At 46.1% G+C, this 24,362-nt stretch overlaps 1 protein-coding gene and 1 long non-coding RNA gene across 4 annotated transcripts; one reads left to right on the top strand and one right to left on the bottom strand.

Annotated features, from left to right (window-relative positions):
* Nucleotides 1-3,077: 3,077 nt before the first annotated feature.
* On the bottom strand, nucleotides 3,078-24,090 carry TAL1 (TAL bHLH transcription factor 1, erythroid differentiation factor). Of its 3 annotated transcripts, none has more exons than XM_083619613.1 (5): nucleotides 23,662-24,090; nucleotides 14,127-14,729; nucleotides 12,555-12,646; nucleotides 9,046-9,096; nucleotides 3,078-4,400 (listed from the first exon to the last, which is right to left on the bottom strand). In XM_083619613.1, the coding sequence occupies exons 1-5, from the start codon at nucleotides 23,673-23,675 to the stop codon at nucleotides 3,979-3,981; spliced, it is 1,182 nt and encodes a 393-aa protein (XP_083475739.1). In that variant the 5' UTR covers nucleotides 23,676-24,090; the 3' UTR covers nucleotides 3,078-3,978. The 3 variants fall into 3 exon arrangements, with proteins under 3 accessions (XP_083475739.1, XP_083475740.1, XP_083475741.1); XM_083619614.1 differs by having other exon boundaries at nucleotides 9,046-9,093; nucleotides 23,662-23,868; XM_083619615.1 differs by lacking the exon at nucleotides 9,046-9,096 and having other exon boundaries at nucleotides 23,662-23,738.
* Nucleotides 19,273-20,613, top strand: LOC310764956. The gene is made up of 2 exons (XR_014549383.1): nucleotides 19,273-19,375; nucleotides 19,918-20,613. It is a non-coding gene; the product is annotated as an uncharacterized lncRNA (long non-coding RNA).
* Nucleotides 24,091-24,362: the final 272 nt, after the last annotated feature.

Below are 24,362 nucleotides of genomic sequence, written 5' to 3'. Positions count from 1 at the left end.
GTGAAATGTACCAAATAGGTTCACATTGATGGCGAAATCAGACATTCACTGATCAGATGAGGTCAGTTGCTATTTTAGTACATGAAACAACAGTTTGCACTCATCTCTGCTGTGAAGCAGCATGGGAGCGAGGAATTTCTTCAAGATACACACCCCATTGCCTATAACGTCTCAATGGGAGAATGTGAAAGTCAATGTGTACATGAAATCAAACAATGTACATTTGGATTTTTATCATTAGGAAATGCAACACTGCCCGCACACCTCCTTTGCGGAAGACTGTGTGAAAGCTCACACAATATAGGTTACTTCAACAGCTCAGGGGAGACACGCCACACTTCTGCAGAGTGACAGTACCACCAAGCGCATAGGGGGACAGATCACTTACTTGGAGCAGTTGAATGTTAACCCATGGTAAGGGCTGGTATTGAGCTCCACAGAAATGGTGTTGAGGTCTAGAGAATGCAAGATGTGAAATGAGGTTAAAAAGCTCCTCACACAACTTCCCCGAGCACAGTTCTTTAGACTCACACAAACATTTACCTACAATATTGTGAAGTCAGAGGAATTTGTTCCCTGTGGAATATCAGTTGCAGAAGTTAATTCTGAAGTGGAAGTGCCTGGGGAGGGGGCTTCTCAACTTTATTAAATCTATGCTAACATCGCCCAAAGCCAACTGACATGCCTAAGGGTGAAGCCAAGTCTAAATCAAACAAGACCATTTTGGGCCCTAGAACAATAATACCAAAAACTGGGATTTTTTTTTTTTAACATTTTCACTTGAAAATACTTCTCCATATAATATACCTCTCAACACAAACATACATACAGACATTTTAACATAGCAATAGTTAATGTTCATTTCCTCAGAAAACAGAAGGAGGTATCTCAGGGGCTTGCCTGGTGGGACAGAAGCAGGGGCCTCACTGGTGCTTACTGAGGTGGGCTAGGTGAATCAGTGGCAAGGTCAGGGCTGTGCAGAAGCTCCCACTGGAGTGTCCACACAGCCCTGGCCTCATGCCACCCAGTACGTGGCAGCAGCGACACTGGTCCTAGGAGGCTCTTCCTGCAGCTCCACTCACCAGGTGAGCCACTCCTGTTTTTAGCAGTTCTATGAAATCCAGTCATATTTATTTAGGAACAGGCAGCTCTATGCCACAGTTTTCATTGGTCAAAAGACTAGAGAAGGCTGTATCCCATTTCCTAGTTAACTATCAACCTAAGAAAAGAGACTGTAAAGACTGAAATAGGATAAAGTAAATGTGGGGCTGATGAACATGTCTAAAATTTGACCTACGGTGGCTGTGCAGGACCAGTGAATGAATGAAACACACTAAGAGCTCAATCCTATATGTATTAACTCAGAAGTAAACCCCAGGTGTTCAATGAGGATTACTCCCTAGTATGTGTGTGTAGGATTACATCCCAAAACTCAGAATCTGGTGCTTTGCAGTTCATTTAATCTGACTTTCAGATTCCATTTCCTATCCATGGATTTCTGCCAGTGCTTCCTGTTCATAACAACTGTTTAAACAGAAACTTTTACAAGCAGTGTTTAGCAAGCTATTTATTCCACCTCTACAAATACATTTGGCTGTTAATGGGATAATGGGGAAATGAAGTCCACACACATATGCATAAGCAAGCACATCGTCCAAAAGAGAAATACTTTAACTTTCACCAAAAAACACAAACCCTCAAAATCAGAAACCCTTTGGTACTAAAAACAAAAGCCTTCTGTAAAGCTGTTTGGATATCTGTGAGATGTTTATTAAAAAAATAAAACAAGACTTAAGACTGAAACCCAAAAGGCCTTCTCCATTAAGGGTAGACTTCCATTTGTTTGCAAAGCTCTGTCCTTCAGTCATGGAAGCACCCAGAGTTTTCTGAATCGTGCCTTGAACCTATAAAACTGCTGTAGCTACAGAGAGTGCATAAAACAGAAGCAGTCTTAGCAACTATAGCTTCCCAATATGCATCCTAGAATTGTGGGTGTGCTTGCAAACATGTTGCTTTGTGCACATTCCCATGCTACATTTTTATCCGCACACTTAGAAGATCTCCTACGCTCGTCTTGAACATGCAGTACAGTATAAGAATTGGCCCTGAGAAGTGTAAAAACTTTCTGGATCTGCAATCGCCACAGAATCATTGCCTGTAACCTTCAAAGCTCAAAGTATTTCTCAACACTGTCATAGGCTTTATTGTTGGTTTGGTGAGATTGCAGAGAGCTAGGTGGATTCTGATGGGGGGGTAGTTGGAAGAGGTTTTGAACAAAGTACTGGCATTGGGGAAATGCCCAGGAAAGAGCTCACATGCTATCGGAAACATAACATCACAGGGTTATGTTGCACAACAGAATGCACACCAGCTCTGGCTCCCTGCAACTTCTGAGAATAGTACCCCCTGAGCATTGTCCTCCTGGGGCTTCTACTGCAAAGTCTCCTAGGGCACTTCCAGATTGGGGTTTGATTCAATCACATGCTGATAAATGGAGGCTGCACAACTATAGTTGCTTGGGAGGTCTTGTGCAACAAAACCCCAAATATTGGACTTTTTGCAATAAGTGAGAGGGGGAACAAAATAAAAAAATTCCTTCCAGTAGCACCTTAGAGACCAACTAAGTTTGTTATTGGTATGACCTTTCGCATGCATGCATAGGTATCTGAAAAAGTGTGCGTGCACGTGAAAGCTCATACCAATAACAAACTTAGTTGGTCTCTAAGGTGCTACTGGAAGGATTTTTTTTATTTTGTTTCAACTATGGCAGACCAACACAGCTACCCACCTGTGATAGGGGGAATGCACTGATACGCTGTCTAGCCTCTCCACAAGCAAGTCAGGGTGAATACTCCATCTGGAGGCACCCTTAGCATGTCTGGCACACAGCACAGTTGGCCATTTGCCATTCCCAGCAAGAACCTGACTCTGATGACCAACAGCATCAACCACAAATATGGTTTGTGGATATGCTTTTGTGCAACTCCCATTCATTTACACAGATCTTGTGCAGGAGAAGCTCCTAGTGGCTCATGTGACCCCTGACTTTTACGTAAGTAAATCCAAACAAGTCAAAGTGCATTACTGAAACATTGTTTATATCAGTTTTGCATATAAATATATATTTACATACACACACAATTTCTCATCACGCTTGTTTCAGGAAAAATAAAACCAGGAAACCCCAAGATAAGAACTCCAAGGAAATGCTGTTGCTCACTCAGGTTAGAAGAAATCATCATTGTGATGAAATGTCAGAAGTTGGGAAACAAACCCTCACTGATGTACCTTTTTAGTTCAACAGATACTGCAGATTGGAATTAAACAAAAAAAATTCCACCATCATAAATACAAGACCTCAAACAACCCAAAACTGAGCTAGATTTAATTTGTTAAAAAAATCAGAGAAACCCACAACACAAAGTCAGCTGTTCCTTCACAAGGGATCATTTCCTTTCTTTCATAAGAAAGGCAAAGCTCTTGAGTGAAGGCAGGCAAGTTGCATACATTTTCTCAGAGTGAGCTGGAGAAAAACCACACTGCAGGGATGGTTTTTAAGGGCTTTCATGGCCCCACGGACGCACAATGTTATGGAAGATGCTTGGAACAGATGACAGGGGACGAGGGGCAACACAATACTGAAGCAGTGATAACTCTGCAGAAGGACAGAGTGTCAGGCCAATCCCTTTTAAACCTTGTATGAATACAAGATGAGATGGCTGCATATTTTTTCCACCTTTGAGTGTTAAACTCTTTTAAAAACACAGAGTTAACAAGACAATCCTCCCAGGCCATCAATGCTCTGTCAGTGAAGATGCACTTGATCCATCTGTGTTTTGTTATGCAGCTCTCTTGTTCAAGCCAACAGGAAAAATTGGGAAGTACCCATTTTCTTTTCAAGAGGAGGGGGGTGAAGGACATGCATAAATTCCAGATACCATGTATTCAAGGGCCTGCCTGTGCCTCTTTGCAGGTTCATCATCGCTGCGCACTGTTTTCAATGGGAAGAATAGAATGGTGGAGAGCTCTCGTGTGCTGCTTGGGGTCTAACGGTTCGTGTTCTTCTGTGAAACTGTCTGGGCTTCCTGCTCCATCTAATGAGCTTCCACAGCTTGAGTTTGGAGACAACATGTCCTGAAGAAGGTCCTCTTGCACGAGGCCACTCTCTTTGCTGACTTTGCCCCTTTGGTTTCCTTCTTCTTCCTGGTCATTGAGCAGCTTGGCCAAGAAATTGATGTATTTCATAGCCAGGCGTAAGATTTCGTTCTTGCTCAGCTTTTTGTCAGGTGGGTGAGTTGGGATGAGCTTGCGGAGCTCAGCAAAAGCTCCATTGACATTCTGCTGCCTCCACCTCTCCCGGCTATTTGTGAATATTCGACGGACCACCTTTGTGTGAGGACCTAAAAATAAAGAGAAATGCCAGTTTAGCAGTGACAGAATTCATGGGGAAACAGTAACATGAACACATCGAAACAACTTATTAAAGTGTGGCTTTCAAGTAGAGATGGGTGAATCTCTCATTTTCCCCATCTTAAATTCAGTTCACCATATTTCGGCATTAGTTTGCAATTTTTTGAATTAAAAAACCTCACAAAAATTACTCAGCATTTTACTGTACATTTCCCCTAAAATACACTTCTCTGTATGCAAATTTTGAAGGACAGCCATGTTTCAGTTTGTGTATTTTTTCAGAAGTGTGAATTATTGCATAAAAACCTTCATTCCTACAGTACAATCTGTAGATATCTTGGCAGAGCCAGCCAGATACACTTTTCATCACTGGAACAGGAGACAAATTAGACAGGTGCCCAATTCTTTCTTCTCATAAGGTGTGACACAAACTATAATCAGTTCATATTTCAAGCCAATCTCTTCTGCAGCAACATAACCTGAGGCCTCATCCCACAGTGCAACTTGGCTAATCAGAGAATCCTTAACAGAAAGGAATATACATACAGCACTTCAGGGAGACACTATCTCTACCTATCTATCTATATCTATCTATCTATCATCTATCTATCTATCTATCTATCTAATCTATCATCTATAGCACGTTGGTGGTGGTGGGTGCTAAATTGACACTTTTCAACATTGGGTCAGTTACTGTCTCTTAGCCTAAGCTACCTCACAGAGTAGTTGTGAGGATATGATGGGGAGGCAGGAAAGCATACATGCCACCTTGAGTTCCTTGAGGGAAAGATGGGATATAAATCAATCATACAAACAAATATTATGCAGACTGTGAATTGTTTCATCTTACAAAAACTCATAACACCCAGTTGGATAGTCTGGTGTTCATGATATGACACGTGCTATGTGTATTGGGGTCCTTAAGACCCACCAAATACTCTTATAACTGAGGCCCAGTGTTGAGGAGAGGAGAGGAGAGAGAGAGAGAGAGAGAGAGAGAGAACTTCAGCTGCTTGGTACAGAATGCATCCCGAGTTAGCTTTGTTCCAGTGAAAAAAAGCTTCTGCTTGTGCAAGGCAGGGCCCCTAATTTTTGTCACATGTACACAAAAGACCTCCATCCACTGCAAGCCTCTGGTTCATATTCCATACTGATCAGGAGGGTCTCCTAACCATCAGAAGCAACTTTTCAGGGGACACCTGGGTTACAGTGGGTAGGAGAAATCAGTTGTGGTGCCCATTGAGACTGGTATGGCAGAAGGTAGAGTGGCTCACAGTAGGTGGAGCCATGCCCAATAACAGGCAGAGCCAACTAATTCTAGTTTTGCCCCATCCTCCTCATTATTGAGTTCCATAATGGTGACACTGAGGACTCAGCTATACAGATGGAAATAAAACATTTTAAATGTGTTGTGAAGTGCAATATACAAATGTGACACTAGAGGGCGAAAGTGAGCTATGCCAAATTCAATGTATTTTTTCAAAACTTTTTTAAAAGCATTTTCGCAGTGTTTTGTTTTGTTTTTTTTAAAAAGTGTGTAGATTCCACCTGAGAGTAATGAGGAAGAAGCTGACAACCAACACTGCCCCTCTCTGGACTCACTATACAAAAGATGGCAGGCAGGTGAGAACTGACTAAGGGTCGACTTGGGCTGATGGGGCATTGCTCCATTCCTCGAAACAGACCAGCTTCTCCTGGAGATCAGTAAAAATCATCTTGGGCAAACAGAAATGATTTCCACTAGTGCAAAACCACCATGGATACAGCCCAATAACTGTAATTCACAACCCATTTCCAGCAATTTGCACATACTCAATTTTAGCAGAATTCAATGCCCGTTGGCAGTCACCTCCCAAGGGAAAGGGGCCTAGGACCCAGCAGTTCCCCACAAGTTAGTCCACCCAACAATCGAAGCAGGAAATTGATCGTGTGGGATACGCCCACCTGATCCTAACAGATGATCCTGCTCAATGCTCCAGAGGAAGGCGAAAAAGCCCCGGTGTCTGCCAATGTGCCGCGGGGGGAATTTCCTTCCCGATGCCAACCCAGGTGACCAGGAAAACCCTGTGCATAAGAGCAAGAATCACCACATGTTACAGCAGAAGGCAGTAGCAAGTGTCACTCCCCTGTCTTTTCCATAAGCAATGTTTACCCTTATATTCTGCATGAATTATGCACTGTGCAGATGAAGGAGATTACACATATTTGACTTAATAGGCATTGTTTACTTCAGCATGAATTTGGCATTTTTTTAATCAGCGGCACTGGTGGCAGTGGTGAAGGGTAACTGGATTGAGTGGGCAGTCAAGTATCAAGGGTCTCTTCAAGTCAGGGGGCTGAAGATGTAATGAGGTCAACTGTTGCAATAGGGAAATCTGAATCGATAGGTATTAAGGGGAGGAAGCTGTTGCTCAAAGCTGGCTTTGGTTCTCAGTTTGCAAATGGATAAGCACTAAGGCAAAAAAACCTTATTGATAGATCCCCTGCCCTCTGATCCAGAAGCCTTTGTCCCAGGTGAATGGAATTGACAGAGACAGGGTCAGCTCTAGGACTCAAGGAGCACTCTGCAAATTGCCCTCTGGCGGGTCTTCTACATTAGTGGGCACTGCAGACTTACATGGTGGCAATGACATCCTGCTAGGAGGCTCCATTTTAAATTTCACACAGTGCCCCTGACAGAACATTGTCATGGGCCACTAAAGGAATCACAAAATGGTGGTTGTCAGGCTATATTGGCAGCAATGTGGGAAATTTTAAAATGCCAAATTCAGGGCAGACGTCACTGTGAGTGACCTCTGATGCAGTACTGGAACCTCGTCAGTGGCCTGGTGCTGACACCAAGCCTGGACTGAGATGAATTAATGCTTAAGGAAAGCAATTCTTCACATGCTCACAGACACTCTGCTTTTAGTCACACCAAGAGCCAATTCTCTCATGACAATCCACACTTAATATACAATTATTTTGAAACCTGGCGTGGCTGTCTTATCTCCCAGCAGCACCACCCTGTACATATGCCTGGGTGCGTCTGCAAGGACCGGCTTCCTGATGTATATGTTGCAAGGAAGAAATAGCCCAGTGCATCCATCTCTGCATACAAAATTACATAGTTTGTCTCCTTATTACGGGTAAAGATGGGCAATTGCAGAGAAAAGCAGACATGTGTCAAGAGTTTCTTAGGACTGGGAATCCAGGAGGTGCCTATTTGAGTAGGGCTGCCATATGTCCAGGAACTGGACTGCCAAAATGGCGTCTGGATGGATTTTCACAGAATCGGCCAAATGTCGGGGAAAACCCAGATGTATGGCAACTAGAACAATATTTTTTTAAAAAAAATGCTTTAAAAAACACTTATTTTTTGGAAGATGCTCCCCAAAGGTCAACAACTTTTTCAGATTTTAACTTTTGGGAATATGGCGACTGTATTTGAAATCCTTGTGCTCTTGTGCATATACAGATTATAAATCCCTCCTTGCAGGAAGTTCGACAGAAGGAGCTCCACCTGCCTAACAGTTTTCATGACAAGAAGAGTGGCAGTAAAACTGGAAACTGGCCCTGTTTCAGATCCATTTATGCATGCCTTAAAAATATTGAGGGCTTATCTTAAGAACATGTCATGACTGAGAAAACAAATATTACATCTACTTCCACTGAAGCGCTCAAACTGAGAGGATATTTTTCGCAACCCATGAGCAAAACTTCTTTTAAAAAAAAATAGAAATAAAAATCTGGCATTATCCAAATTGATCTGCCAATCTAAATTTTATATCCTGAGTTTTGATGGCTGAACTAAGCACTAAGCCCTAAAAACTCTTTGACTGTGGAGACATTTTTCTTAAGTTACGGGGGCATTGACAAAAGTGGGTGATGGCATTGAGCTTTTTTCATTGGATCACCAACTTGGTAGCTGTGAAAAAGTTGTGAGAAGGCAACTCTCTATCCCCCAGATCTTATACTTCAGATCAACCTACTGCAGCAATAGTAGAGAATCTCTGGCCCACAGACTTAACTAGGGCCAGCAAGGGTCCCAGTTTGGCCTGCATAGCCATTCCCAACAAGCCACACCCAACTGTCAAAGTTGATCCATTGGGTTGCAGATAGTGATCTGGCCCACTGAGCCAAAAAGATTCCCCACCTTCTTTAATATACCAGAAGCCTTATCCTGTGGACTTGATTTCATGCATTTATTTTGGGGTGAAAGAGGGTCTCTGTCTGGGGAACTGCTCCAGGAACCCCAACCATCTTACCTGGCCTTGGAGAAAGTCATGTGTTGCAGGCACATCTGAAGTAATCTCAGTTCATAAATAAGATGGAATATGAACTCTCATCCCACAGATACAAATCCAACTTTTTAGTCCTGGTCCCATCAGTGTACCACATCCAATCTACCGCATCACAGAGATCACAAAGTTCTACCTTAGTGTCCCTGAACAAGCTGGCGTTTTGCCAGTTGACTGGTGCACATCTTTTAGACTAAAAATACTAAAAAGTAAACATACTAAAAAGTCTTGCCTTTGAGGACGTAAAGCAGGGGTAGTTCACCAAAAGCCCAGCTCCCCTCCCCCAAGTTCTTCCCTATAGCCCCTGAGAATTTGGCGGCAGCAATGGAACAAAAAATAATGATGATGTCCTCACCAGCATTGGGACTCTGCTGTCGCATGGAGGAGTACCCGCCATAGGTTTCTGCTGTAGAGGGGTGAAAAGAAGGAGGGTACAGGGAAAATTGTGTTCAGTCGTGGAAAATTGTCCTGAGATTGCTATCTAGGGTCATGGTTTCAAATCCCACCCAACCTCAGTGGTGTGTGTGTGTGTACTGGAGAGAGTGGATGTGAATGTAGGGCAGCCTCTTGATCACCCCACACACATTTTAGGTCACTGGCACGAGGCCCTTGGAGAGGTCCCCCAGAGGTCAAAGCAGCCCACAAGCCACCCTTGACATAATGCAAAACTGCATTTAGAATGGATTAAATCAAATATATTAGGATCATTGTTGGTTTGGGCTTCTGTAGGCTTAGGGCTCATTGGGGTTGATCGTTTTCTGCTTTGTTTTCTTTGCTTGTTCAGGTGACAGAACCACAGAAATACCACACAGAGTTAATCCATCACAAAATGAATCCCAGTTTTTGAAAACGCCTGCAAAAATAATTTAATAGCCCTGGCGTGTGGATTCATTGTACTGCTTTTCCTGCCGCCTCCCAACCCAGGGTTGTGGCTTAGTGGCAGAGCATCTGCTTCGCATGCAGAAGGTCTCAAGTTCAATCCCCAGGAAGAGCTGGAGGAGACCCCTATCTGAAACCCTGGAGAGATGCTGCCAGTCCCTGTACTTGTCAATGTTAAATGGGCTATGTCTCTGCATGTTTGCCTCAATGAGGGCTGCTCTAGAACCAGTGTGACAGCAGTTCCATGTAAATTGTTGGTTTGGTCTAAAATGAACACATTGGCAGAAGCTAAGTCCCTCACTGCCACAGGATAACTCTCATTTAAAAGACAGAGGATCCTTGCAAAGCTACTGAAGATGGTGATGGAAGACTAATCTTAAATTGAGGAAATCCTCAATTTAAGATTAGTCCAGCTGCATTGTCATGTCAAGTAGCTTGTCCCTGTGTCTTTTCAATGAGGCATCCAAATTATATCCAGTCCTTTTATAAATTGTGGAAATATCAATAGTTGAACAACTGAGTTAGCAACAGACAAAGTCAAATGTTTGATGAAATATAAAAATGGGCTCATTAATAGAGCCAGCACAACTGTTAATGTGAATATTGAGGATTACTAAGCATATGTAAAGCAGCATAGCTAGCAAGCAAGCAACCACTTTGCCAATATGGATGGAGGAAATGTCAAACCTGATATTTAAAATATAATATTAAAAGGGAGGAAAGATATATTTCAATCTTTTCAGGTGGTTTTTTTTTAGTTTTGTTTGATCCCTAATTTAAACATAAATGATTGAAAAAGCAGCAAGATCATGACCACTGGATATTTCTATTGCTTTGAAATACATTACAAATCCTCACCATGTTCTGTAAGTGGTGACCTCTCACTGAGAAGGAGTTCTGACCTCCAAATGGCATTTTGCCAGTTAATTACCCTGGGATTATCAGGCTGCCGTGGTCATAATAACCCAATTTCTCCATAGCAGTTCTTGAGCAAATGAGGTGTGGGTGACAGCATGTGTCCCATTCATGGAATTAGTTCCAGGGGTTTTTAACAAAGTTTCTACTTCATGTCCTTATCCCACATCAATAAAACCTGCTCTGCATCCTCACTTTGGCTTCTTTGATTCTCGACCTGCACAAGTTGTGCCCCACTAAGGCAAACCCTCTTTGTCATATTGCTGCCTACCTGAGGCTACGAAAGGGCTGTCGAGAATCTGAAAAGTCACAAGACATGACTGATGGGGCTGTGTTCAGCTTGGTGGTTACAAGAACACATGCCCAGTTTATACACAGTCCAGACAGGCTAGTAGTACTTCTGGGTCTTAAGTTCATGTCCTCAGTATATATAAACCAAGAAGGAACATCTCACCAGTCAAGTATACCCTTCACATGGTTCAGGTGTAAAGAAGCCTAAAATCAACCTTTTGCTCATGGACAGCTTTTAAATTATTCCATGAACTTCAAGGCCAGTAAACTATACATTAATAGTTTCCAGCAACTTGTACTCAGAAGCATATGCCTTCTCTGATAGTGGAGGTAGAGCATAGGCATCAGTAGTAGCCACTGGTAAGTCCTCTCCTCCATGAATTTGTCTAATCCTGTTTTGAAGCCATCCATGCCCATCGATGCCTCTTGTGGAAACAAATGCCATAGTTCAATGAGGCTCTATCAAGTACATTGTTTTGTCTGCCCTCAATCTTCCAACATTCAGTTTCAGGGGATGAAGAGAGAGGGAGTGTGACTTCTCTCTCTCCACTTTCTCCACACCTTATACACCTCTATCCTACCACCTGTCTTACTCATCTTTTTTGAAAGTCTCAAGTGTTGTAACCCTTCCTCCAGTCCTGTGATCGTTTTGTCTATCCTTTCATTATTCTTTTTCCAGCTGCATAATATCCATTTTGAGGTAAGGTGGCCAGAACTGGACACTATAGGTTCCTATAGCAGCATCACGATATTGGCAGCTTTATTTTCAATCCCCTTGAATTTGCATTTTTCACAGCTGCAATATTGTGTATTACTTCAAAATGTGGTCAGCCAGTCCTGCTGCTTTAGAGGCCCTCCTTCTTGTTCTGCTGATTGAGGCCCTGGACACATGACCCAGCTGAAGGTCCAAAGGCCTCACCCCATCAAACCCCATCCAACACTGATGGCCACGCTCCTTTGATTTCCAAAAACTGGTTTTGCTTAGTGCATTTTGGCTAAATACATGAATAACTACAGGACCAGGGCAATGTAGTAGGCAAATATTGTCTTCTCCCTCCTAGGGTGGTCATCAACTAAGCTTTACTCAGAGTAGAAGAACCACTGAACTTAATGGACCTAACTTAGTCATGCCTATTCATTTCAATGGATCTGCTCTAAGTAAAACTTTAATGAATACCACCCAATTGGTTTCATCCCAACATTTTCCCATTATTGCTATTGTCACCATCATCATCACCACTACGAAGCCAACACAGTGCCTTCCAGGTGCTGTAGGACTACAGCTCCCATCATCTCTGGCCACTAGTCATGCTGGCTGGGGCTGATGGGAGTTGGAGTCCGACAACCATGTTAATTACCTCCAATTTATGTACTTAGGCATCGTATATTCACCAAATGCAGATCCTTAAATTGCCAAGATGACACACCATCCACACACAAGAGGGAAGTGATAGCAGGCTTGGGGGAACCTCAGTATTTGCTAGGTACAAAAATCATTTGGAGGGGGGAGGAAAACCTGAAAGCAGGATAACAGCCCAAGCAGAACTCAGCATGCTGAATGGCTATGGAATGCTGTGAAGTAAAGGAAGCATGACAGGAGGTGTGGCTGGCTGGAACGCTGAGCAGAAGGACTGCTACTGCAATGTTTTGTTGCAGGTTCCACCTGTAGATCATAATCTGTCCGTCCCCCCCATCCCCCCCCCGCCAGCACAAAAATAACAGGAAATTAACTAGCAGATCACAGTTCTTGAGACTCTCAAATTTAAAAAGCTTCCTCACCATCAGAGAGCTCCACTTCATAGGGGGATGGTCTTCTTTTCACTCGGTTGTTGCTGTACATTGAGAAGTTATCTGGCTCTCCAAAGAAACCACTGCAAAGCAAGAGGCAGAACACAGGACAAAATGAGGAGAGAGAGTACAGTACTGCAAGGCAGATCTCTGCTGAAGACACTGGGCAGTCTTTGAATGTACTTCCATTCAGCTGAGCATATGCAGAGAGAGTGTGAGTGTGGGAAGGGGGGCATTGTGTGATGAGCATTCATAACATCGCACATATATGCACATATTACAGATGCTCATCACACACACCGAGAAACCTTGAGCTGCAATTCTAAGCACATTTATTTGGATGTAAGTTCCCCTGAAACCCATTCACCTTCTAAATAAGATGCTCTTAGGATTCAGATGTATTACACACGGGCCTGAAGCACTTTCAGAGTGCTTCTAATGGAAGAATTAAGGTATACTTTGCAGCACCTTTTTTTAAGCCCAAGGGATGCTTACCAGGGTTAAAGGATTTGTGTAACAAGGGGGGGAAATCATTGTGGAAGCATCTACTAACCTCAAAGAAGGCTTGGCCCTGGCATGACAGAGCTTTTTAATATACATATGAATTGCGATTAAACTGCATTGCATTTCTGCAGGCAGTGAAAAGGAACCTCAACAATTTCTTAACTAATGGAGGCAACCCATTGATTAAACACTCAGAATAATCCCTGGGAGGAAATGTTTTCTCTCTGTTCTTGATCTATTCCACTATAGACAATTTCTCGGCGAGGGGGGTGGGAGAGGGATCCAGAGCGCTAGCATTACCTTTGTTACTTTAAGGCTATCAACGTCTGCTAGTTAGTAATGCTAGTTAGTTCAATGGCATTTCACGGTACAGCCTGTTTTACAGTTCTAGCCCGTACACTTAACAAATGGCATTTAATTAAAAAAAAAGACATGACAGTCAACGGGTTCCTTCATCATTTTTTTTTAAATGATGCATAATTGTGGTTTAGAAAATGACGTATACAGAGGGGCCACTGAATTTGATTGTCAATAGAGAACAGGCGATCCACCAGAGAGAATCTGTTTCCTTCTGGCTCGTATAGACGAAGGTGGTGGCTATTAATTTCGTAGCAAGTAAGGCAAAAAATCAATTCTCTCTATGGCAAGCGGACAAAAGGGAAAGGCAGACAGTCCCACACAGCTCAGGTTTGGCACTCAGAGGGCAGAAGAAGGCGAGAGGACAAAAAAAAAAAGAGCGAGGAAAGAAAAAGATGTTGGTTTGTAAAATAAAAATGAAGGAGAGAGGGGAAGCGTGGAGGCAAGGCAAAGCCCCCATACCAGAGCATGAGACTCTTAAACTCAAGGTCGTGTGTTCGAAGCCTACGCTGGGCAAAATATTGCTCCACTGCAGGGCCCTCGTGCTCCCTTCCAATTCCACAATTCTGTGAAACCGGAGGACATCATCGACAATGGTGGCATATGACAAAGGCGACCCTAAGCAAACCAAGCCGAGAACGGATGGCACAGGCGGAAAAGTCCCTCCTTCCCCCCTCTCCCTCCCCCGAGGCTGCGGCGGACCTGCTGGCGGTGCTGAGCGGGGGGCCGAGGCCGTAGAGCATGGCTCGCGCAGGTGGCTGGAGCGAGAGCGCAGGGGCTGCCGTGGGGCTGAGCTGCACCATGCGGGCGTCGCTGCTGGCGTTGCTGCTGCTGCTGCTGAGGCTGGCGCCGGCGGGGGGCGTGCCCGTGCCTGTGCCCGCGGCGGTGGCGAGGGCGAGGGCAAGGGCGCTGGCCGGCTCGGCGCGCTGCGCTCGGCTGTTGGTGCTGCTGCTGTTGGTGCTGCTGCCTCCGTCTCGCTCGCGTTGGCTCTGCCTGGCGCCGCTCGGCGCGTCCGCGGCTTTTATAGGGCGCCCGGCGCGCACCAGCTCGATCACGGGCACCGGCGCGGCGGGGGGCGCCGGGCCGGGGGAGGGGGGCGGCCGGCCTGTCTCCTTGGCAACCCCATTGAGCAGCGCCGGCTCCCCCGGGAGGGCCATCCCCCCGCGCCGCCGATCGCCAACACCGCCGACGCTGTGGCTGCCCGAGCCCAAGCCCAAGTCCGGCTCGCCGACGCCCTCTGCTGCGGCTCCGGCTCCGTGCGCGGCATCCCGCGGCGGGTCACTGGGGGGCCTCTCCATCAGCATCCTGGGGAGAAAGAGGGAGAGGAGAGCCGTGAGGGAGGGAGGGGCGCGCGGGGGGGCGGGGGAGGGGAGGGGAGGGAAAGGAGGAGAAAAGGAAAGTGGAGGAAGAGGAAGGAAGGAAGGAAGGAAGGAAGGAAGGAAGGAAGGAAGGAAGGAAGATGAAACGGGGAGGGAGACGAGGGAGGAAAATTGCCCGCAGGGTGAAGAAAGGAGAAGGGCGAACGAGACGAGCTTCCAACCCCCAAAAAAGGGCTGGAAGACTGGGAGGAGGAAGGATCGGGAAAGAAAGCGACGCCTTCCCCGCTCGCGACGTCGCCCGCTTGTCATTGGCAGCGCAGCGGGCGCCCAGAGGGGTTGGGCACCGGCTCAGGGCCGCTCAGCAGCCGCGGAGGACAGTTGTGCGGCTAGCATGGCGCGCCGCGTAGAGCGCGCGGCCCTTGTGTGGCCCGGTGGCCGGGCAAGCTCGGGCGGGGACACCCACGCGAATCTAAGACGGGAGAAGAGGGCAGAGCAAAGGGGGTCCCTTCCCCAACCTCCGGCTCTGAGACTTCCCTGCGCCCCAGGAGAGCGAAAGGTCTTCAACCTGCCCTCCATCCTCTTGCGGAAAACTCTTTGCCTGCCCTGCCCATATCTCGTTTTTGCTTTTTAATTCCACACACGCACCCTTCGGACTTCGTGGCAATCGGGCGCGCATACCGCACAAAGGTCTTGCGCGGGTGCGTTTCCTAAGAGAGTGAGGGTGGCCTCGGGGAAGTCATTCTAACAGATATGAGGTGGGTGGGGAGAGCGGCCGGAGGATCAGATATCTACCATTTGGTGGAAGCGGAGGACGGTGGCAGAGTGACAGTGTCAACCAAAAGAGGAGGAGTTGTGCAGTGGGGAGAAGGAGACGGAGACGAAGGGAAGCCAGCAAAGCATCTTTGTTGCTGAAATAAAAAGAAAATCGCCACCATTCGCTGAAGCAGCCTGCGCGGAAGAGAAACTTTTTCATTTCACATTAATGCCAGGGATAAGGAAGGGGTGTAATAAGAAATCATATCACAATGGAAGAGTGAAAAGAAAGGAAGGAAGGAAGGAAGGAAGGAAGGAATTCACCTGTCTGTAATAACCTCTAAAAAAACAGCGCTGTAACTGGATTCCCATCTCCTTTTTTATTTATTCTACCGATCCAAAATTAAAATGAAATGAAAACTCAGGTGTTTCTTGAGTGAATCGCAATGCTGATGTATTCTGTTATGGTGTTTTTCTGGATAAAAGGGTAAAGGACCCCTGACAGTTAAGTCCAGTCGCGAACGACTCTGGGGTTGATATCAGCTTTTAAATTAACTTTGCATAGCCATATCGATGCCTTCAACTAATAATACTTTGGGGGGCTAATAGGACTCTCGTCCTGAGTGTTCCGTCTAGCCAACACTTGCCTTGCCTTCCTCGCTGCAACAAAGCGCGAAATAAAGGCACTTTCCCAAAGTCGGCTGCGCCCAGGCTCTGAGAACAGAGCCAGATTTGTTAACCTCCAGGCGCTCCACGAAATAGATGAATTATCCCGAACCGGGGCGCGCGCGCACACACACAGCCAGTTAAATTCGAATATTTGGGCTTCACAACACATTTTAACTCGAATTCTCCCGATTACGTCAATAGGCCTTTCTCCAAGTAAATGTTCCGATCGGCGATAGTATTGTGATCAGCAGAACCAAACGTGTCTCAGTTCCAACTCTTCTGGCAGCCGCCAACACAGTTTTATTATAACGAACGGAGACCCTCCCGCTCGATCGCTTTGCAGCCATCAGATTTTGGGGGATCGCGATGAACTCTAAGGCTATTTGGTGGCACAAACTGCTGCGGGGGTGGGGAATGGCTTCCGGTTTGATCCAGAAACTCCAAACAACAGGAAGCTGTCTATGAGATATAAGCCCAAACTCGGTTTTCCCAACTATCTCCATAATACTTGCAGAGGGAGTAGCCGTGCTGATATCTTGACACCTCTCCCCATCCCCGCCCCCCAAGAGGAGTGCTGTTGCTCCTCAAAGACTAAAATTTATTATGGCATAAGCTTCAGCTTAAATTCTTGGGGGTTTTGGGGGGGTTGTTTTTTAAGACCAGGTAGCCCTTTCAGATGGCAATCCGATATGCACTTCATTGGAAGCAAGTCCCATGAGAATGAGGGATGCTATCTTCCGAATATACATCCCTAGAACCGTCGTCCACCCCCCTACACACACGCACACACAAAACACATCGCTGCGGTGATTTTCCCGGAGTCCCTCTGAGTCCAAGGAGATTGGTTCCCGAGGACCGAGTGAAATATGTTCAGGATTTCAGCCTCAAACCGGCGGTCCTGGTTAGTTAGTGAACGGGTTGGTTTCGTTTAAGCAAGTAGTAGATCAGGGCTCCCGTTTAAAGCAAGAGCAAAACAAAGCACGAAGAAATAGAGGCGTTTGAAACGCAATTTATATTGGGGCTGATTGGCGAAGGGGCCTAGAGAAATCCATATTTTATGGCGTTTCGTTTAAATCGCTTAAATGCAGCGGAATTATTCCCGTCCGGCTTTCTCCGCTGAGCTGCGGGCTGTTAATTTCACGCCTCGAGCATAAATCCGGTCAGCGCCTCGCTCGGCTGCATAGAAAAACCGAGGCTTAAATTGGTTGCTGGCGAACTGAAACCACAACAGCCCCCGGGGATCGGCCGAGGAGTTGTCTCTGCCCACCCAGCGGGGCTTTCCTCCGAACACTGGCGCGTCGGAAGGCAAGCAAGGCCAGCGTCTGCCGCGGGGAGCGGAACGCAGGGAGCCCAAGACCAGTAAGGGCGGGTGGCCTAACCCAACTCCTAACCCAACTCCTACGCTTGTTGGACCTCGAAGGTCAAAACACCACACTGAGTTTCTCGAGTACATAAAGAAGGATTCCCAACGCCTTGGCTACTAGTGCATAGGGTCTTAATAAATAATAATAATAATAATAATAATAATAATAATAATTATTATTATTATTATTATTATTATTATTATTATTATTATTATAATTTTATTATTTATACCCCGCCCAGGATAGCATGGAGAACGTGTAGAATATCTAGCATTCAGACCTGCCCGACTGTCCCCAGACTTACGCTGCAGCCCATAAGACCCATGAACTCGATAGTATTTTATCATTTATCTCAACGATTGGTATGGCGCTTGATTGCGGTTGTCTCTTTGTGCAGGAGACCTAATCTATCATAAAAAGACGAACGCGAGTTAAAACTATAAAATCATAATTCAGCCTGCAGGAAAAACGACGACAATCTTCAGTAAGTTCAGGGGTGGAAGGACTTGTCTGGCCTCAACTGGGAGCTGCACAAAATTAGGCCCCGCAACGTTGAAGGCAGGAGGACTCTTTGTGGTTACAAGTTGAGCATCATCCCAGCCACCGGGGACGCCCCCCCCCTCAACAGTGACTTCCCTGAAGACCTCAGTAGTCCAGCAGGGATATAATGGATCTGGCGATCCCTGATACCTCTGGGCCGACCCAAATTGGGAATTAATACAAAGACCCTGAAGCTGACCCAGCAGCGAATACGACAAGTGGCTTATATATGCGATTGCCGCTTTGCTGCTCGGAATTAATCAGTTCGTATGCTGTGGCAGCAAAGCATCATTTAAACCAAGGGACCTGAAGTCGATTTCAAGGCTTTGTAGGCAGACGGACCTGCCCAAGCCCGGCCCAACCATACCAGTGAAGGACCACGCCACCAACAATGTCCTAAACGCCCGCGAAACCAGCAGGATTTCCTTGTTGTCAAAATCTCCGTTTGGGACCGGGGCTTTTCTTTCCATTCCTTCGGCCTCTGCCGGGATGGGTTGGAAGAGGGAGATCTTTGGGTGGCAGCTTTGGAGAGAGTAGGGGGCTGGAGGGGGGCGTCGTGGAGAAGGAGGAAAACGCCATCAAAATAGCACGACTCTATCTTTGACTAGTCACGACCGCTTCCCTGCTTTCAACTGCCTCGGCAGCAGCACCAACCCAATCCGGCCGCCTCCTTCCTCCTTTTAACTGGACTTTCTGATACTGTACGAGGAGGTAGAATTCGCCTCTGCCAGATGTTAAGCAGCGGCAGCCCCTTGCCTCTTGCCTCCACAAAGCCCCTCTCATTGTCAAGGCCGCCTCTCCTCCTCCTACCTCGAGGGGGCTTTCGTTTAGGGAGGGGCTGGCCCAGGATGCTGCCTCCTGCCACGGCTTAAGCAGAGGAAGAAGCGTCCCGGATATGGGGCCGAGGAAATGGGGTGCGAGGAGAGATATTTTGATCTCCACAGGTAGGGGGTGTATTTAACTAGAAAGCCAGAGGAAAATGAGTGTCTGTGCAAATGGGCCATAACATAATATTTCACATCAATGCTCACATCCTAAACGCATTCTCGGTCTGAAATAAGTACAATTGATTTTGATGGGGTTAGTTTCGAAGGAAATGTTAAGGGTGGCAGTCTGGTTTCGATTTCCGGTTCATGCGTCAATTATCATATGTATGTGAGAAGTGCCTTTCCTACCAGTAACCACAGGAGTCCAGCAGGAAGGGGGGAAAGGAAGCTTCACCCCCATCTCTCCATTCCCCACGCCACTAACAATCTTGTCTCAAAGAAGTCAATCTCACCAATGAGAGAGAAGTCATCTACCACTGGTATGTTTGGCCTGGTAAAGGAGACTCAGAGGAGATATGATAGCCATCTTCAAATATCTAAAGGGCTGTCACACTGAGGATGGAAAAAGTTGTTTTCTCCTGCTCCGAAGGCTAGGGCCCGAACCAATGGCTTCTAGCTACAAGATTCCGACTAAACATCAGAAATAACTTTCTGACAGTAAGAGCTGTTCGACAGTGGAACAGACTCCTAAGAGAGGTGGTGGACTCTCCTTCCTCGGAGGTTTTTAAGCAGAGACTGGATGGCTATCTGTCATGTATGATCTAGTTGAGATTCCTGGATTTAAGGAGGCTGGACTAGTTGACCTTCAGTGTCCCTTCCAACTCTACAATTCTATGATTCTATGACAATTTAATTTCGCTTTATGAACCCCTAAATATTTGCCCAACCACATTTTGGGATGTGAAAAGTCTGAAGGAATGGGATAGTCTTCTGTCTCTTACCACCTCCTCCTTCTAATTGAGTATGCTTTTGCAGGCAAAAAAACCCCTACCCACAATTTTCTTATTATTATTATTTGCAGCTTCAGGCCTGGTGAAGATTCCTGTGCGACTCAGAAGCTTGTTTTTGTACCCTGCCTTTTGTATTCGCTCTTGAGCGCAAAGGAAACGATTGTTTTCTTTCCTTCGACGCTTCCTTCCCATTGTATTGTTGTGGGGGAGAGCTGTGGGGCTCTTCCTCTTACTTAGAAGGAAGCCGCGATCCCTGCGGTAGTTGTTCGCTCTGCTCCTGACACAAGCCCTGGATCTCCAGTAGCCTTGAGTCTGTCCAACAACGGAACTGCGGGAGAAGCGAGCGGCCAGCAAATTGCAGATAAGTGGCGGGAAAAGTCCGGCGCACGTCTTAGCAGGGTCTGGAGGAGTGAGCTGCGTTTGGGGTTTTGCTGTACGCACGCTGTATCCAGAAAGAAATGTATGAAACGCGAAAATGTGTGTGTTTGGGGGATAGGGAGAGAAGCATTCGAGAGAAGTGGATTACACGCACACACCATACTGAATTCACCGTCAGCATATGCACTGCTACAAAATCGAGAGATGGCCAGGAGGCGCAAGTTTGTGGAGGAAGATGACGTCTGTTAAAGGTTATCTGCGGAGCTTCCATTACGGAGGCAGTCTACCCCTGGTAACCGGATGCCAGAACAAAAGGCAAGAGAGGGGTACTCTCCTCTTGCCTTTTATTCTAACAATAAGTTACCAGTGCCAAATTTAATTATTTAAAATTTACATGCAGGGGTTGCTTTTAAAAGACAAAATAAAAGAGTTACAAAAAGATGATTAAGACATAATAAGGATGGCAGAGGACACCATTTAAAGCTTAAATTGAATTAAACGAGAGTTGTAAACTAGAGTATCATCCAGCTGCGTTATTTATTTATTATTGGACTTATTAGTCTTTTTTACAGACTGTAAACTCAAAACAACTTACAATGTAATCGCAAAACTAAAACCAATATAAAGATTCAAAACAACAACAACACCGATATACATTAAAAGCATTCTAACACAACTGACCTATTAAAAAGGGCCGCAATAGCTAAAAAGTCTCCAGGCTAAAGGTCAGGGGGCGGGGACACGTTCGTGATTGGCTCCTAAAAGCAGCCAGTGATCGCATCAGGCGCAATTCCCTGGAGAGAACTTTCTATAAACTGGGAGCCACCACTGAAAAGTCCCTTCTTGTGTTGTCACCCTGCAGACCTAATTCAGAGGGGGCACATGGAGAAGGAGCTCCCGTGATGATCACAGGGCTGGGGTTGGTTCACCTGGGGAGAGGCGGTCTCTGAGGTACTGGGGTCCGGAGTAGCACAAAGCGTTACAGGTCGAAACCAGCACTTTGAATTGAGCTCGGAAACTATTTGTCAGCCAGCGCAGTCGTGTCAGAATTAGCTTTATATGCTCAGATCATCTTGCGCCCGTCAGCAATGCGGCCGCGGAATTTCGTACCGGTGTGGTTTCTGAACTGTCTTCAAGGCAGCCTAAAGTATAATGCATTGCAGTAATCTAGCCTAAATACGCATACTTCTGAGATATTCTGCAGCATCTGTCTGGCCACAGTTGCAGAGAGGCTGCTGAGCCGATGGGCTTGTAAAGGTCATTCTGTTCTGAAGCATAGCTTAGCAGCCTTGAGGGGCCGTGGACGTCCTCTCCTACAAAGTTATCACGCATTTCAAGCGAGATGTGGGTTTCACCATCAGGACAACGCGCAGCCTGCTTGTGTGTTTACCTGATCTATCTGTCAATAAATCAAGGGTGGAAGCGCGAGTGGAAATGTCTACAGGGAGGAAGCCTCAGTACACGATCTGGATTTTTTTTGCGTGTAAGCCAATACACGCAGAAGGGAGGAGGAGGAGCTGCTTGGTAAGGCCCCGCCCCCCGATTTGGACCTAGGCGACCTTTCTACATTCCCACACAAACGTCTATCTATCTATCTATCTATCTATCTATCTATCTATCTATCATCTAAATGCAATGTATTCTTTTGCTTTCAGTTCCTAAGCGCGCAGATGCCATAATTGTGGTGTACATATTTTGATGCAAATATATCACTTTTCTGCCCTACTGTATGACACACAACGCTCCCGGTATTAGTAGGCAGATGATAGTCTATTTTATTTATTCTTTGTACCACGAGGAATTAGAGGACTGTATGCACCAGCATGCTGGCTGCAGGAAACCGAACGAAAAAAGGAAAAGAAAGGAAACATTTGAGCAGGCTAGCGCCTCGCCTTGGCTTTGGGGGCTATATTATTCAGAAATACCGTTTTAAGTGAAAATTCGTATGGGGGAGGGGGGAGGTTTTTAAATTTTATTTTAAGGAACCCGTTTTACAGGAAATGTTCAGAATCGGAATTCCTAAAAGACGAAGAAGGGAGCAGGGTGCGACAAATTCCAGTTCGAAATGTATTGCATTTTCAGCCTTCCGCTGTTTTTATGCACGCGTGCATTAGCTGAATACTGTAACACGGCAGATCTTGACAGCATCTGAATTGGGAGAAACCAAATTCTCACCCTCTGAAATATTGGCCATCTACAAATAGGTTCTGTTTTAAGTTAATAAATAATAATCATAAAATAATAATAATTGTACTGTTCCAAATGAGCTTTCTTAAAGAATCCACCTTGTCTGTTCCCAAATCTTTAGCTTTCTCGCGAAAAACATGGGACGACAACACAGAGAGGGCCGCCCAAGCCTTCTCTTCGCGGCCTGTTAGGCTGCCACGCACTTCGGTATCCGCTTAAGAGAGATTCTGCGCCTTCTCAGACAGGCCGTCTTTCCTGGACGCTTCCTATCCCTCTCCTATTAATTCCTCGCACCTCTCCGCGCAAAAAACGCATTTCATTTCCATCCCTGCAAATCCAAGTATCTCAGGGGAAAAGAGAGGCGACGAGAAGCGGGGAACGAGTCTGGATCCTGGGATCTGAGCGCCTGAATCCGCCGGCTAACTCGGTTTGCCTGCGGACTGGCTTGGCTTCTTTTGTTTTACCGATCCTCAGCCACCACCGTAGACATTTCCCCCGCCTTAAAATACCGGGCCAAGCCTTAGCTTCTTAGTGCTGGTTATCTACAGTAACAGGGATAAAGTCCAGCTGCAGTCTTCTGTACACGCGTGCCGGGGAGCAGACGTGCAGAGAATGCGGGACCGGATTCGCACGGAGCCAGCCCGCCTCCCGCTTCCAGTTTATTCCGCATTTGCTTCTGGACTCACAGCAGGCCGTTTGCTGGGTGGGAACGGGCTCCAGCACAAAGAAAAATAGACAATTTTTAAAATAACAACAACAACTCCCAGATAGCAAAAGCAGCCGAAGATCAATTGCCCTGACGGATAGCTGCCTCGTTTCGTTAGCTAACCTGAGAACATCCAGGGGTTTTGCAGTGGAAAGGCGAGGCAGCGAGCGGGCAAAGAAATAAAGTGAAAATACACATCCATATAATTTGATATTTCTTTCATCCTGCTTTCCTCCCTTCCTCAGTGTGTATATAGGCGTGTGTGTGCGTGTGCATATATATGTATATGCACACGTGCGCACGCGAGCGACCTCAGAGTCTGGGAATGGCGCGGGGATTTATATATATATGTATGTATTTCTATTACTTCTCTGGCCGCCTCCCATACCTCTTCTCTGTTTGAGGCAAGGCTTCCTAATCCAGGCCCATTGGCAGGCCGGCTGCGGAGCCAAGATACCCAAAACACACACACACACACACGCACAAAATAACCCGCGAGAAAACAATATCGAGCGCGTCTCGATCGTCTCTCTCTTTTACTCACCATTTGCTTTTCATTGGTGAAAATGACTGGAGCCATTTTGTGGCCTATTCATGGCGGGTGGATGCAATTTTTTTCCCTCTCCCCTTTTCCTTTCTCCCCGCCTCCCTCTACCGTAAAAAAGAAAAAGAAAAAAGATAAAGCCAAAAAAAAAAAAAAAAGGAGAAAAGAGAAAGAGAGTGTTGGGTGGCTTCGCAGCGCCGGGATCTCATTCCCACATCACGTCCAGTTTCCTATTTAGTATGGAGAGCGGAACACCGGAGCAATGTGGCCAAGAGAGATAAGGCGCTCGCAGTGGCCCGCCTGCCCTGATAAGCCCCTAAACCCATTATTTATGAAATGATTCATTATTATTTGGCAATTTTATCGAAGGAAAGCGGAAAATTATTGCAGGGATATGCAGAGAGAGGGACTTTGGAATGCATGCCGGATTGCTTTTTTAGACGGGTGTGTGTGTGTGCGCGCGCAGGGGCGCGCATTCAGATGCGCTTTAAAAAGAGACAGAGGGGGGAAAAACGTGGGAGGGAAGAGGAGGAATAAAATATTCGCCAGGACTGCCCACATTTGAATAACGATCTTTTCTTTCAGCTTTCTTGGTGGTTACGATTCTCCCCCACCGGCTTCCTCTGCGTGCCCCCCCCCTCACCCGCCCATCCGCCCACCCGCCTCCACCGCCCACCCGGCATTAAATATGGAACACCTAC

The sequence above is a fragment of the Podarcis filfolensis genome, assembly GCF_964270895.1.
Source record: "Podarcis filfolensis genome assembly, chromosome: 6".
Lineage (NCBI taxonomy): Eukaryota > Metazoa > Chordata > Lepidosauria > Squamata > Lacertidae > Podarcis > Podarcis filfolensis.
The sequence above is the reverse complement of the archived record's forward strand: the minus strand, read 5'-3'. Positions and strand labels throughout refer to the sequence as shown.